The sequence below is a fragment of the Dermochelys coriacea genome, chromosome 20, assembly GCF_009764565.3.
Source record: "Dermochelys coriacea isolate rDerCor1 chromosome 20, rDerCor1.pri.v4, whole genome shotgun sequence".
Lineage (NCBI taxonomy): Eukaryota > Metazoa > Chordata > Testudines > Dermochelyidae > Dermochelys > Dermochelys coriacea.
In genome coordinates, this window is record NC_050087.2 from 6,456,258 (window position 1) to 6,471,792 (window position 15,535).

Consider the following 15,535-nt stretch of genomic DNA (forward strand, 5'->3'; position numbering starts at 1 on the left):
CCCCCTCCCGGAGCTGGGGAGAGAACCCAGGAGTCCGGAGCCCCCACCCCCACGTGTAGCGGGTCCCTGCTCCCGGCGGGGCCAGCTGCGAACCTGCCCCTCCCCCCACGCCCGGGGCGGGGGCGGCCCCGGCCCTTGTAAGCGGAGCCAGCGGCCACCTCCCGCCCGCGCGGCTCGGGGGTGACGGACAGCGGGGCCAGCCAGTGCGGGCCGCCCCGGGCCGGCGCCAGCCAATGGGGCCGGCCGGGCGGGCCGGGGACACCAGCGCTTCCAGGAAGCCGGCGGGGCAGAGCTGGGCAGCTCGGGAGCGGAGCCACCTGGTGCCAAGGTGATGGCGGCTTTGTCTGTCTGTCCCTCCCCCCCCCCCGCCGTGTATCCCCCTGTCTGTCTGTCCGTCCCCCCTCCCTGCATGTCCCCCCCACAGCTGTCAGTCCCTCTCCCTGTCTGTGCATCCCCCTGCACCCCCCTCTGTCCCTCTTCCCTGTGTGTCCCCCCTGCACCCCCCTCTGTCCCTCTTCCCTGTGTGTCCCCTCGTCTGTCCCCCCTGCACCCCCCTCTGTCCCTCTTCCCTGTGTGTCCCCTCGTCTGTCCCCCCTGCACCCCCCTCTGTCCCTCTTCCCTGTGTGTCCCCCCTGCACCCCCCTCTGTCTGTCCCCCTGTCCATCCCTGCCCCGCTTCTGTCCTTTCCTCCCCCCCACACCCTTGTCCTCCCATCCCTCTCACCCATCCCTGTCTGTCTGTGCATCCCCCTTGCACACCCCTCTGTCTGTCCCTCCCTCCCCTCGCATGTCCCTCTCTGCACAGCTGTCTGTCTGTCCATCCTTCCCACCCCGCACACCCCTCTGTCCGTCCCTGCCCCCCTACACACCCGTCCCTCTATCCGTGCATCCCCCCTGCACACCCCTGTCTGTGCACATCCCTCTGTCCATCCATCCCTACCTATGTATCCCCCCCGCACATCCCTGTCAGTCTGTCCGTCCCTCCCCGCCGTGTATCCCCCCGCACGCCCCTCTGCCTGTCCATCCCTGCCCCATGTGTGCCCCTCCTTGTGTCCTCCCCCACTCAGCTGTCAGTCTCTCTGTCCCTCTGTGCATCCCCCCTGCACACCCTTCTGTTTGTCCCTCTCCCATGAATGCCCCTCTGTATATCCCCCTTGCACACCCCTCTGTCTGTCCGTCCCCCTCTGCATCCACCCTGCACACCCTTCTGTCTGTCTATCCACCTCTGGTGCATGCTCTGCTGTGCAACCCCCATGTATACCCCTCTGTCTGCCCCCCATCCCATGCACACCCCACTTCTGTCCCAGTAATCTGCACACCCCAAATCTTATTCTCATCTGTTGTAGGTAGCTAGACTACTTCTGCTCTGGCTACAGACCTCTTGGGGGCCGCTTTCCCACTACCCCCTGAATTTTCAGAGGGGTGGGTGTGAGGCTTGGCTTGGGGTATCGTAACTCTGTGGATCCTCAATGGGTTGCAGTTTGTATGGGTGACTGACCCTCTGCTTCCCCCATCAGCTCTTTGGCTGAGCTGCCAACCTTCATGAGAGAGAGCTGGTCACTTCTGTGCGGCAACACAGCTGTGCCCAGTGCTTAATTTGTGCCAGGGCTGAGCCCTGGTATCTCTGGGCTTGGCAGTTTGTAGCCCTGGCACCTCTGAGTTTGTTGAATCAGTTATGAATGTAAAAAAAAAAAATGGCTTGGCAGTTTGTAGCCCAGCATCTCTTTCAGCACAAATTAAGCAATGGCTGGCTGCCCTGTGCTGCAGGGCATGGGGAGGGGTGTCCCTGAGCTGCTCCCTGCTCCTGAACTTTAAAAACTGATGAGATCTCAAGGGTGGGGCAATCTAGCTGAGTCACTTTGTGCTGCCTGGCCTTGGACCCAGCTCTGCTTGGGAGGGTGGCTGGGATGGGCTGGGTCGGTTTCACTTTGCTCTGAATCGATTTGACTAGCCTGAATTGTTGTTGTTCTTTCTGTGCAGATCTCTGTGTGGCTTTGTGTGTTGCAGGAGCGGGAGGGACGGTGTTGGAATGGGAGCTGTGGCTGCATTAGGCTCATTTCTTGTAGCAAAGCATTGTCCCCTGAATGTGTCTTCTACACCAAACCCCCGCCCCCCTCCACATGCGCACACACAATGCACCAGGTGCAGATACAGAGCTGAGTGCTGACTATAATTGCCCCTCATGTGGGAGGGCTAAGGGTGGCTGGAGTGTCTGCTTTCCCATGCTCCTCCGAGGAAAGGCGGTTGATCCAAAGGAAGTCTGGAGTTAGTCTGATACTGAGGAGTGGGGGGGAGTCTCTGGGTCTGCATAGGGGACCCCTTCCCCCATCTCAATCCAGCTGTAAATTCTTGTTTCACGGTGACTGTTGCCGAGCAGTGTCTGGGGAGAGAGGAAAAGAACACTAGAGGTTTGGGTTTCAGATACTGCATGGGGGGTTTCCTTGCCCAGAGCTGGTTTAACACTATTGGAGCTGTGGCCTTGATTGTAAGGTCTTTGGGGCAGGGGGCTGTCTGGGGGTGGACAGCACCTAGCGCAAAGGGGTGGGGAGGGGAGCTGATGGCTTGAATCGGAGATTAAGTTGAGTTTGCAGAGGGTGGTGCAGGAGTTTGGAGGGCATGTAGGGTGCAGTGTTGGGGGATGGCAGAGGAAGCCGGGGAGGTGATGGGGCTGGAGCAGTGGAAGCAGGAAGATGTGGGGGTGCCTGTCAAGCAGTTCAGGGTGGGGGAGCTCTGAAATAACCCAGCGGCCTCTCCTGTGTAGGCGTCTCAGTGCCTCTGTCTGTGAGGGGGTGTGCACTGGTGGGAGAGTTACATTGGCTCCGAGTCCCCAGAACCAGAGTTGGCGGAGCTTGGGCTGTATGCATTGCTCCAAGCCACACCTGCTTGGCTAGATGGTTACAGCAGCTGCTTCCTCCTGTGATCCTCTTTGTTCCTCTGCTCATTTGCATGGGTACACACGCTGCAGGACAGCAGGAGAGGAGACCGGGAGGGTGGGGGTTGTGGACTTCTCCTCCCAGGAGGGATGGAAAATCAGTCACCAGTCTGAGCTGCCTCTTGATGAGGACATGGGGCCTGGTGGCTAGAGCATTGGGCTGGCAGCCAGGAGACCTGGGTTTTGCTCCTGGCTCTGCAAAGGTGGCCTAGGGCAAAGCACTGCGCCTCTCTGGTCTCCTCTTCCATCCTTTGTCTAGTTAGACAGCAGGCTCTCTAGGACAGGCCCTGATCTCTGTTAGGGATGCAAAGAGCAGGTTGTCCCCGTCTGGTGGTGTTTTCTCCATGCTTCCCCTGTGATACTTACCCACTTTGCCTAACAGTGTGTCTTTCCCTCCAGGTGACAGGACACTTCTCCTCTCTAACCATGTGGAATCCCAACGCAGGTGAGGGACAACAGGAGTGATGGCAAGTCTGGCAGGTTTCTCAGCTGCTCCCCTGGCTTTCCCTCTGGTGCTCCCCTGTTCTTTGCCTCAACAGGGGAAAGAAGGGGTACGGGGCTCCCTCTTGCCTCTAAAGCGGCAGGTTCAAATCTAGCCCAGCTTGGGTGGTCCACATGAAATAAGCTGGAGGTTTTGGTAGCAGGTTCTGTGGGATGCAGACACAGCATGTGCCCCATGCTAACTCTGCATCGGTCTTCCACTGCAGAGCACGAGAGGGAGATTCCCATGCCTGAGCTATTCTTTTTTGGTGACAGATTTGAGAAACTGTCCCAGATAGCGGTGTCAACAGAGGAAGTTATGGAATAAACAGTAATCAATCAACAGGACCAGATGGGATTCACCCAAGAGTTCTGAAGGAACTCAAATATGAAATTGCAGAACTACTAGTTAAACTATGTAACTTATTGTTTAAATCAGCCTCTATACCAGATGACTAGAGGGTAACTAATGTAACTATTTTTTTAAAAAGGCTCCAGAGGCAATCCTGGTAATTACAGGCTGGTGAGCCTAACTTCATAGTAGGCAGATTGTCTGGAACTATAGAAAAGAACAGAATTGTTAGACGCATAGATAATCATGATATGTTGGGGAAGAGTCAATGTGGCTTTTGTCAAGAAAAAGCATGCCTCACCAATCTATTAGAATTCTTTGAGGGAATCAACAAATATGTGGCCACGGGTGATCCGGTGGCTGTAGTGTACTTGGACTTTCAGAAGGCCTTTGAGAAGGTCCTTCACCAAAGGCTCTTAAGCAAAGAAGGCAGTCGTGGGATAAAGGGACAGATCCTCTCATAGATCAGTAACTGGTTAAAAGAAAGGGGAGGAATAAATGGTCAGTTTTTACTGTGGGGAGAGGTAAATAGCAGTGTCCCCCAAGGATCTGTGCTGGGACCAATGCTGTTCAACGTATTCATAAATGATCTGGAAAAAGGGGTAAATAGTGAAGTGGCAAATTTGCAGACGATCCAAAATTACTCACAATAGGTAAGTTCAAAACTGACTGCAAACAATTACAAAGGGATCTCACGAAACTGGGTGACGGGGCCCATGAAATTCAATGGTGGTAAATGCAAAGCAATGCATGCTGGAAAACAAAAAATCCCAGTTATACCTGCAAAATGATGGGGTTTAAAGTAGCTGCTACCACTCAAGAAAGCAATCTGGAAGTCATTGCGGATAGTTTTCTGAAAACATCTGCTCAATGTGCAGTGGCAGCCAAAAAAGCCAATTGAATATTAGGAACCATTAGGCAAGGGATACATAATGAGACAGAAAATATCATATTGGCATTATGATAAACTGTGGTACACCCACCCCTGGAATACTGTGTGTAATTCTGGTCACCCCACCTCAAAACCGATACATCAGAAGTAGAAAAAGTACAGAGAAGGGCAACAAAAATGTTTAGGGGGATGGTACAGCTTCCATATGAGAAGAGATTCAAAAAACTAAGATGACTAAGGAGGGATATGATAGAAGGCTATAAAGTCATGACTGGTGTGGAGAAAGTGAATACGGAAGTGTTATTTATCCCGTCCCATAACACACGAACCAGGGGTTACCCAATGAGATTACTAGGCAGCAGGTTTAAAACGAACAAAAGAAAGTACTGCTTCACACAACGCACAGTCAGCCTGTGGAGTTTGTTGCCGGGGGATGTTGTGAAGGCCAAAAGTATAAGTGGGTTCAAAAAAGAATGAAACGTTCATGGAGAATAGGTCCATCGCTGGCTATTGGCCAAGATGGTCAGGGACACACCCCATGCTCTGTGTGTCCCTAGCCTCTGACTGCCAGAAGCTAGGACTGGATGACAGGTGATAGATCACTAGATAAATTGCCCTGTTCTGTTCATTTCCTCTGGAGCACCTGGGATTGGCCGCTGATGACAGGATACTGGGCTAGCTGGACCAGTGGTCTGAGCCAGTATGGCCATTCTTATGGCCGTACCCTACTAGTAGCGGAAATGTGTACAGAGGTTGGAGTCTTCTAAGCCAATGGTGCTGTTCCTTTAGCTCAAGCAATTGCAGCTGGTACTCTTGGATCCCCAGGACCTGGTCAATTACCCCTGCTGGCAACCCACTTGTGGGCATCACTGCAGTCCAGAGGGGGCAACTGCACCTGCAGGAACCAGGGGACTTCCCCCCCCACCCCCCAAAGCAGCAAAGCGGGGAGGCAAAGCTAGGGAGCAGCAGCCAAGCCTGTAACACTTGGTGTTGCTCCCCTGCACTGTCACAGGAGGGGACGGGGGGGGGATGGACACTGAGGTGGGGAAGCCCCAGTGACGCTGCAAGGTGGGGCTGGGAGCAGGGCAGTGTTAGAGGGGAGGATATTGCTCCACAGGGTGTCTCTTCTCTTGCTGACTGTGACACTGGTTTATTCTCCTTCCAGGACAGCCTGGTGCCTACCCTGGAGCGGCCTTCCCTCCCAACCCCATGTACCCGCCTGGTTCCAATCCTGCCTACCCTCCTGCTGGGAACCCTGCCTTTCCCCCAGGCACAGCGCCCCCTGGCTCCTATCCCATCCCTCCAGCAGGGGTTCCAGGGCAGCCTGCATACCCCCCCGGCCACCCCATTCAACCCCCTTTCCCCAGCCAGCAGCCTGGCTGCCCTCTGGGTCCCTATCCACCACCTGCTCCTGGCATGCCCGGGGGGATGGGTATTAACCCCCTGATGCCTGGGACTGTTGCCATCGGGACACGAGTGCTGGACAAGAAGGCGACGAAGAAGATGAAGAAGGCTCACAAGGTGCACAAGCCACACAAGCTGCCCAAGCATGGAAAGGTCAGTGGGTGCGAGGTGGGCGGGGGCGCATTCTGGCGTGGTGGTCAGAGATGTTAGCCAAAAGTGGGCCAGCTAGTAAGCTTAGGGAGGACTAATGACCCACCAGAGTTTGGCAGAAAGCAGCACATTTATTATACCAATAGCTAAGCTCAAAAAAGCCTCGCATACTCACGCTTCCAGGACAGGCACAGCACTGGAGAGGTCAGGATCCTTCAAGGTAAGTGTTCCACAGTGCAGCCATGGATGGTGCAATGAAGGTAAGTCTTCCCGAGGCACGATGGAACGCAACGCAGCGGACCACTGGCCAGGCGGTCCCCGGGAAGGGCCATCCCGGAAGGTACAATCTTGTGAGTGCACTCCTGAGCACTGGCCTCTTCCCCTTTTAAGGACCTTCTCCTCATGGCCTGCGACTAGAGATGACTTGGCCGCATCTGGTTGGTCACACTCCACCTCGGGCAGTGTCCATGCATTGGGTGTGTGATCGCTGCCTAATCAGAGTCCCAGATACCTTGTCTACCTGGGAGCTCTTCTGATCTAGCAGCCTATTCATCCCACAAGCATTCCAGGAGGGAGGGGTGGGGGAAAGGTATTCAAAGAGGGAGAGGAGACGGGGGGGGGGGGGGAAACAGACCTTTTGAGTAGCAAGTTATACACAGCATACAGATCACTGGTGCTCCTACAACAAGAGGTACTTGCTGAGTTGGGGGAGGGAAAGGAGAAGGCTTGTGTGTTGGGGTTTTTCTCAGCACCTGTGCATGGGTCCCCCCCGCCCTCCATCTGTTCAGCAATTTGTCCCTGCTGCCTGGTCCTCGCCACGCTCTTCAACCAGTGCAAGCGATTCTGCCGGACTCCCAGCTCCTGGAAGAAGGCCACGACGGTACTAGTGTACAAGAAGGGTGAGCAGGACGACCCCAGCAACTGGAGGCCCATCTCCCTCTGCTCCACAATGTACAAGCTCTATGCCAGCTGCCTGGCATCGAGGATCACTGAGTGGTCAGTGAGTGGGGGAGCCATCAGCTCCACCCAGAAAGGCTTCATGTCCTGTGAGGGCTGCTATGAACACAACTTTGTCCTCCAAACCACCATTGAAACGGCCAGAAGGGCGCGGAGGCAGTGCACAGTAGCATGGCTCGACCTGGCTAATGCCTTTGGGTCCATGCCCCACCACCACATCTTTGCCATGCTCCAGGAGTTTGGGATGCCAGAGAACTTCCTCCGTGTGATCCGAGAGGTGTATGAGGGATGCAGCACAACCATTTGCTCGGTTGAAGGGGAGACCGCTCCGGATCGGGATCTCAGCGGAGTTAAACAGGACTGTCCCCTCAGCCCCATCATCTTTAACCTTGCCATGGAGCCGTTGCTGCGAGCGATCTCCAATGACACAGATGGCTTCAACCTCCACGGTGAGAGGGTGAGCGTCCTGGCTTATGCAAATGACCTGGTCCTGACCGCAGACGACCCAGAGAACCTCCAACGTATGCTAGATGCCACCAGTCGAGCTGCCGATTGGATGGGGCTCCGCTTCAATGCAAAGAAGTGCGCATCTCTCCACATCGACGGCAGCAAAAGGGACTCGGTGCAGGCGACAGGGTTCCAGATCCAGGGCAAGCCCATCATCCCCCTGGCAGAGGGGCAGGCATACCGGCACATCGGCACGCTGACGGGTTTCTGTGTCTTGCAGACTCCCGAGGACACCATCCAGGAGATCTTACAGGATGCCGCCAAGATTGACGCCTCCCTGCTAGCACCGTGGCAGAAGATAAACGCCCTGAACACCTTCCTGATCCCCCGCATCTCTTTCGTCCTAAGGGGATCCGCCGTGGTGAAGGTACCCCTCAACAAGGCAGACAAGATCGTCCGGCAGCTGGTGAAGAAGTGGCTGTTTCTTCCCCAGAGAGCCAGCAACGAGCTGGTTTATATCGCCCACAGGCATGGCGGTGCCTGTGTCCCCTGCATGGGTGACCTGTGTGACATTGTGGTGATCACCCACGCCTTCCGCCTGCTGATGTGTCCCGATGCCATGGTAAGGAACGTCGCAGCAAACGCCCTCCATGACACAACAAAGAAGTGGATCGGCAGAGCCCCCTCCAACCAAGACACCACCAGATTCCTGAGCGGTTCTCTGGATGGCGAATTTAATAATAGGTTATAATGGCTGTAGAATGACTGTGCCTAATAGGGTACAAAATGTGAGCGAGGCCAAACAGCAAAAATTAAGATGTTTATACACCAATGCGAGGAGTCTAGGTAACAAAATGGAGGAACTAGAGCTACTGGTGCAGGAAGTGAAACCAGATATTATAGGGATAACAGAAACATGGTGGAATAGTAGTCATGACTGGACTACAGGTATTGAAGGGTATGTGCTGTTTAGGAAAGACAGAAACAAAGGTAAAGGGGGTGGAGTAGCATTGTATATCAACGATGAGTTAGAATGTAAAGAAATAAGAAGCAATGCAATGGATAAGACAGAGTCTGTCTGGGCAAAAATTACATTGGGGAAGAAAACTAGTAAAGCCTCTCCTATGATAGTGCTTGGGGTGTGCTATAGACCTCCGGGATCTAATTTGGTTATGGATAGAGCCCTTTTTGATGTCTTTAATAAAGTAAATACTAATGGAAACTGCGTGATCATGGGAGACTTTAACTTCCCAGATATAGACTGGAGGACCAGTGCTAGTAATAATAATAGGGCTCAGATTTTCCTAGATGCGATAGCTGATGGATTCCTTCAACAAGTAGTTGCTGAACCGACTAGAGGGGATGCCATTTTAGATTTAATTTTGGTGAGTAGCGAGGACCTCATAGAAGAAATGGTTGTAGGGGACAATCTTGGCTCAAGTGATCATGAGCTAATTCAGTTCAAACTAAATGGAAGGATTAACAAAAATAAATCTGCAACTAGGGTTTTTGATTGATTTCAAAAGGGCTGACTTTCAAAAATTAAGGCAATTGGTTAGGGAAGTGGATTGGACTGAAGAACTTATGGATCTAAAGGCAGTTGAGGCCTGGGATTACTTTAAATCAAAACTGCAGAAGCTATCGGAAGCCTGTATCCCAAGAAAGGGGAAAAAATTCATAGGAAGGAGTTGTAGACCAAGCTGGATGAGCAAGCATCTTAGAGAGGTGATTATGAAGAAGCAGAAAGCATACAGGGAGTGGAAGATGGGAGGGATCAGCAAGGAAACCTACCTAATTGAGGTCAGAACATGTAGGGATAAAGTCAGAGAGGCTAAAAGTCGAGTAGAGTTGGACCTTGCAAAGGGAATTAAAACCAATAGTAAAAGGTTCTATAGCCATATAAATAAGAAGAAAACTAAGAAGGAAGAAGTGGGGCCGCTTAACACTGAGGATGGAGCGGAGGTTAAAGATAATCTAGGCATGGCCCAATATCTAAACAAATACTTTGCCTCAGTCTTTAATAAGGCTAAAGAGGATCTTGGGGATAATGGTAGCATGACAAATGGGAAGGAGGATATAGAGGTAGATATTACCATATCGGAGGTAGAAGCGAAACTGAAACAGCTTAATGGGACTAAATCGGGGGGCCCAGATAATCTTCATCCAAGAATATTAAAGGAATTGGCACCTGAAATTGCAAGCCCATTAGCAAGAATTTTTAATGAATCTGTAAACTCAGGAATAGTACCGAATGATTGGAGAATTGCTAATATAGTTCCTATTTTTAAGAAAGGGAAAAAAAGTGATCCAGGTAACTACAGGCCAGTTAGTTTGACATCTGTAGTATGCAAGGTCCTGGAAAAAATTTTGAAGGAGAAATTAGTTAAGGACATTGAAGTCAATGGTAAATGGGACAAAATACAACATGGTTTTACAAAAGGTAGATCGTGCCAAACCAATCTAATCTCCTTTTTTGAAAAAGTAACAGATTTTTTAGATAAAGGAAATGCAGTGGATCTAATTTACCTAGATTTCAGTAAGGCATTTGATACCGTGCCACATGGGGAATTATTAGTTAAATTGGAGAAGATGGGGATCAATATGAACATCAGAAGGTGGATAAGGAATTGGTTACAGGGAGACTGCAACGGGTCCTACTGAAAGGCGAACTGTCAGGTTGGAGGGAGGTTACCAGTGGAGTTCCTCAGGGATCGGTTTTGGGACCAATCTTATTTAATCTTTTTGTTACTGACCTTGGCACAAAAAGTGGGAGTGTGCTAATAAAGTTTGCAGATGATACAAAGCTGGGAGGTATTGCCAATTCGGAGAAGGATCGGGATATTATACAGGAGGATCTGGATGACCTTGTAAACTGGAGTAATAGTAATAGGATGAAATTTAATAGTGAGAAGTGTAAGGTTATGCATTTAGGGATTAATAACAAGAATTTTAGTTATAAGCTGGGGACGCATCAATTAGAAGTAACGGAAGAGGAGAAGGACCTTGGAGTATTGGTTGATCATAGGATGACTATGAGCTGCCAATGTGATATGGCTGTGAAAAAAGCTAATGCGGTTTTGGGATGCATCAGGAGAGGCATTTCCAGTAGGGATAAGGAGGTTTTAGTACCGTTATACAAGGCACTGGTGAGACCTCACCTAGAATACTGTGTGCAGTTCTGGTCTCCCATGTTTAAAAAGGATGAATTCAAACTGGAGCAGGTACAGAGAAGGGCTACTAGGATGATCCGAGGAATGGAAAACTTGTCTTATGAAAGGAGACTTAAGGAGCTTGGCTTGTTTAGCCTAACTAAAAGAAGGTTAAGGGGAGATATGATTGCTCTCTATAAATATATCAGAGGGATAAATATAGGAGAGGGAGAGGAATTATTTAAGCTCAGCACCAATGTGGACACAAGAACAAATGGGTATAAACTGGCCACCAGGAAGTTTAGACTTGAAATCAGACGAAGGTTTCTAACCATCAGAGGAGTGAAGTTTTGGAATAACCTTCCAAGGGAAGCAGTGGGGGCAAAAGATCTATCTGGTTTTAAGATTCTACTCGATAAGTTTATGGAGGAGATGGTATGATGGGATAATGGGATTTTGGTAAGTAATTGATCTTTAAATATTCAGGGTAAATAGGCCAAATCCCCTGAGATGGGATATTAGATGGATGGGATCTGAGTTACTATAGAAAATTCTTTCCTGGGTATCTGGCTGGTGAATCTTGCCCATATGCTCAGGGTTTAGCTGATTGCCATATTTGGGGTCGGGAAGGAATTTTCCTCCAGGGCAGATTGGAGAGGCCCTGGAGGTTTTTCGCCTTCCTCTGTAGCATGGGGCATGGTTGACTGGAGGGAGGCTTCTCTGCTCCTTGAAGTTTTGAACCGTGATTTGAGGACTTCAATAGCTCAGACATGGGTGAGGTTTTTCATAGGAGTGGTGGGTGACATTCTGTGGCCTGCGCTGTGCAGGAGGTCGGACTAGATGATCAGAGTGGTCCCTTCTGACCTTAGTATCTATGAATCTATGAATTTGGACGGGACAGTGGCAACATCGCTTCGCTGTGGTCCCGCACTCACAATGCCACGTGTCGCCTGGGGAAGCGCATCGGCTGCAGCTGGGAGTGGCACAAGGAGCGCCAGGAGCTGGGAGTCCTGGTGCCGCAGATCAGATCCGACGACAACACCATCGTCACCCCGAGTGCCAGGGGCATGTTGGAGAGGACCCTGTAGGCGGCCATCCACTCGTTGTACATGGAAACCCTGAAGCGTAAACCGTACCAGGGTAAAGTCTTTGAACTTATCAGCAAGTGGGACGCCAGCAACCACTTCCTCGCCGGGGGCAGCTTCACCCGTTTCGCCGACTGGTGGTTCATCCACCGTGCCTGGGTCAACTGCTTCCCACTCAACAGAGCCGTCCACCACGGGAACCGAGACAAGCGTTGCAGGAAGTGTGGCTACTCCGAGACCCTGCCCCACGTCCTGTGCAGCTGCAAGCCCCACTCCAGAGCCTGGCAGCTGCGTCGCAACGCCATCCAGAACTGCCTGGTGAAAGCCATCACACTGTGCCTGAGGGATGTCGCTGTGAACTCCTCCATCCCTGGGACAGACAGCCAGTTGTGACCTGACGTGGTAGCCACCGACGAGGACCAGAAAAAGATCATCCTCATCGACATCATGGTCTCCTTCGAGAACAGGACCCCGGCCTTCCATGAATCCCGAGCTCGTAAGCTGGAAAAATATGCCTCCCTGGCAGACACTCTGAGAGCGAAGGGCTACGAGGTGCAGACGGATGCCCTGATTGCAACAAGCGTGTGCTGCGGACCTGCAGGATCGGTCGATGGTATGCACGGCTCATGCAGCGCCTCATGGTCTCAGACACAATCTGATGGTACAGGGACATCTACATCGAACGCATCACCGGCCACGGACAGTACCAAGAGGTGTGAGCCGGTACAACATCGTGCATCAACTATGGGAAAGGGACTGAGACTTTTTTTTTTTTCATTGGACCATATGAACTGGAACCATAAACTCACTGAACTCACTCACTGAAATCCCACCAAATGAGGGTAGATCCATCCTCATATCGTATCCGCTCGTTATACTCCACACCTGAACATAGCCACTATATGGACAACATACCCCCATATCTCAATGTCTGTACTTTGATCCATTAAACTTTTACCCCCAATGGGGGAGATTGCAGAGTATGTATTCCTTATGCCACCCGCTCCTAAACTGAACTTCACACCCCTTGATAATCTGTACCTTATTCCCTGATAACCAGAAACTTCTATGCCTACACTCTGTACCGTTTTCTTTTTACTTCAACATTATCTTAATAAAATTATTAAATCTGTCACTGAACTGTGCCAGGGAGGGCAGCTGGCTCGCTCAGGGCTTGGGACGGGGACCCTTCCACCTCCTGGATGGTGGTTTGAGTGCAGCCAGTGCCACTGGTTCCTCATTACAAGTCTGGAGTAGGGTGACCAGATAGCAACTGAAAAAACGGGATGGGGGTGGGGGGTAATAGGCTCCTATATAAGAAAAAGTCCCCCCAAATGGGACTGTCCCTTTAAAAATGGGACATCTGGTCACCCTAGTCTGGAGGGTCTTGGCTTAGTTCCTAGTCTCCATGGTTAAGACAACCCCCCACTTTACAGTGTGGGGAGGGGGCAATGCAGTTAGTGGAACTCCTCTGGGCATGGCAGGGGAGCCCCTGTGATACAGGTGTGTGGCAGGGGTGGGTGTTGGTGCACGGGGTTGGCAGTAGACCCAAGACCTCCCCGCCAACTGCACAAACCCTGTGACATGGGGGTGGGGTGGCAGTGGTTGGTGGGATGGGTAGGGGGTCCCCTGTGGGGGCTGAGCCCTGCTTCCATGGGCAGCAGCTCAGGACCCTGTTACCCCCTCTTTTCTACTCCCAGCCATTCACTTGCCAACAGCCTGTCAACCCCCTGGGCTGAGGTCCAAGCCTCATGATTTCTCTCCCCTTTCCTGCAGCATTCGTCATCGTCATCCTCCTCCTCCTCCAGCAGCAGCAGTGACTGACTGAGGCTTCCCTCCGCCTTCCAGCCACGCATGCTTCCTGCCGCCGACCAGACAGTGATCTTCCCCAGCTACAACCAAGCCACTGGCTGACTGGACTGGTGCCAGCCACCTCCCTAACAGCCTATATAAACAGGGCTAGGGACAGAGGCTAAAATCCCCAGGAAAGACAGTGGCACAGAGCAGGGAGCCCCGGAGAGCCATTCGCTAATCTGGATGTCACTGATCCGGTGATGGAGGGCACTGGTGTAATCAGAGGTGTAACCTTATCATTAAAAGCAGGTGCACTGGGGGCCAGGTGTTAAAATGCAGGAGCCCTGGAGCAATATTGCAGGTGGGACTCTGAGCTTTCATGACAAGTCCCTTCTGGACTTAAAAATTGGAGTCTCCTGACTCACAGCCTACGCTCTGTTCATGATGCAATGGCAGAATAAGCCCTCGCAAATCAAGGCATCTGCACCAGCCGCTCCCTTCAATCCTTGATATCCTGGCTTGTTCTGGCCTGCAGAAATCTGGGGATGTTGCTGACTGGCTGGGAGGCAGGTTTGTTTTCAAGGGCATAAGGAAGTTGGGCATCTAAATGACTTTGGAGAAATCTACCCCCAGTTGTCCCTTTTCTGGTGGGATGTTCCTTTTGGGGCTGAGGGAGGAGGTAGTGTGTGTGTGTGTGTGTGTGTGTGTGTGTGTGTGTGTGTGTATATGTATATATATATATATATATATATATATATATATATATATATATATATATAATATAACTAATCACAAAAACACAAAGTCTACATAGTTTATATAAAAACTAATCACAGAAGTGCTTGGAATAGTAGCTCTGAATTAAAATTCTGAATATCTCATGTCATAAATGAATGTACATGAACAGGGATAACTTTATAAGAGTTTTATTTTAGTGTGAGTTTTCTTCCCTTCCCCCTCCTCCTTGACAAGGGTCTTGGAAGGAAAGGGTTGGAAGTGGGGGCCAATATTCCAAGAGCTCCCCTTGGTGGGAGGTGTGGGGGCTACCTAAATACAGCCTAGCTGACACTTTATAAAACAAAACAGAATGCAACCATACCCACTTGCTAACCTGAATGTATAGCCTTAGAAGACTACAAGTCTCAGCATGATCTGATCCCTATTGCTGGGCTGGAGCATGGGCTGCTGGGATCTGTAGTATCTGTAGGCTGCCTCTTCGTGCTGAAGAAGGTGACTCAGCGCTGCAAGGTGGAGCTGTGTGACATGGCTCAGGGCTATCTTTGGGATGGTTTTGGAGCCCGAGCTCTGCACATGGGCACAGAGGGGACCAAGATGGATCTGGACTAGCCATGATGGCTTGTTGTATGGTGCTCCCGTGCATACTTTATTTTAATCCCTCTGGCTGTGGAAGTTGCCTCTTGTATCCACTCATCGCTTCTCCAATAAAGTTTTTTGGTTTTAATACTGAACTGCAGTCAGCGTATCAAAGGTGCTGGTGGCTTCCCAGAATCTGCTGCACCCTTCCCCACGGGGGGCACCTGCTTTTAATTGCAGATTTAACCAGCTGGGCAGCGGGTGTTCTCAGGTTCCCTATCTGCAAAGGACAGTTGCAGCCCTACCTGAGGAACCTTGACTCTTTAGTTCAACTTGCAGCTGCTTGTGCTTTCGGCTCTGGAGAGCCCCAGTTCAATCCCCACCATTAGCCAATAATGCAACTGTCGCCCAAGCATCAGATTAAACTTCCTGCCACCTCCCACCATATCTCTGGTTGCTTCCTGAATCATGGTCAGTGTGCCAGGCTGAAGCTATTATTCTGGGCTGAGCTGTAAGCGAGTGAGACCCCAGTCTGCCCTCAGGGCTTGTGCCCCCCTCTATGGGCTTGTGCTATGTTCCC

General features: G+C 51.4%; 1 protein-coding gene across 1 annotated transcript; it reads left to right on the plus strand.

Annotated features, from left to right (window-relative positions):
• Window positions 1–184: 184 nt before the first annotated feature.
• On the plus strand, window positions 185–14,325 carry PRR13 (proline rich 13; the record flags this gene model as incomplete). Its single annotated transcript, XM_038379314.2, has 4 exons — window positions 185–328; window positions 3,331–3,376; window positions 5,821–6,212; window positions 13,624–14,325. Coding segments are annotated over 4 exons (630 nt in total), but the record flags the coding sequence as incomplete, so codon positions are not given.
• Between the last annotated feature and the right edge of the window lie 1,210 nt (window positions 14,326–15,535).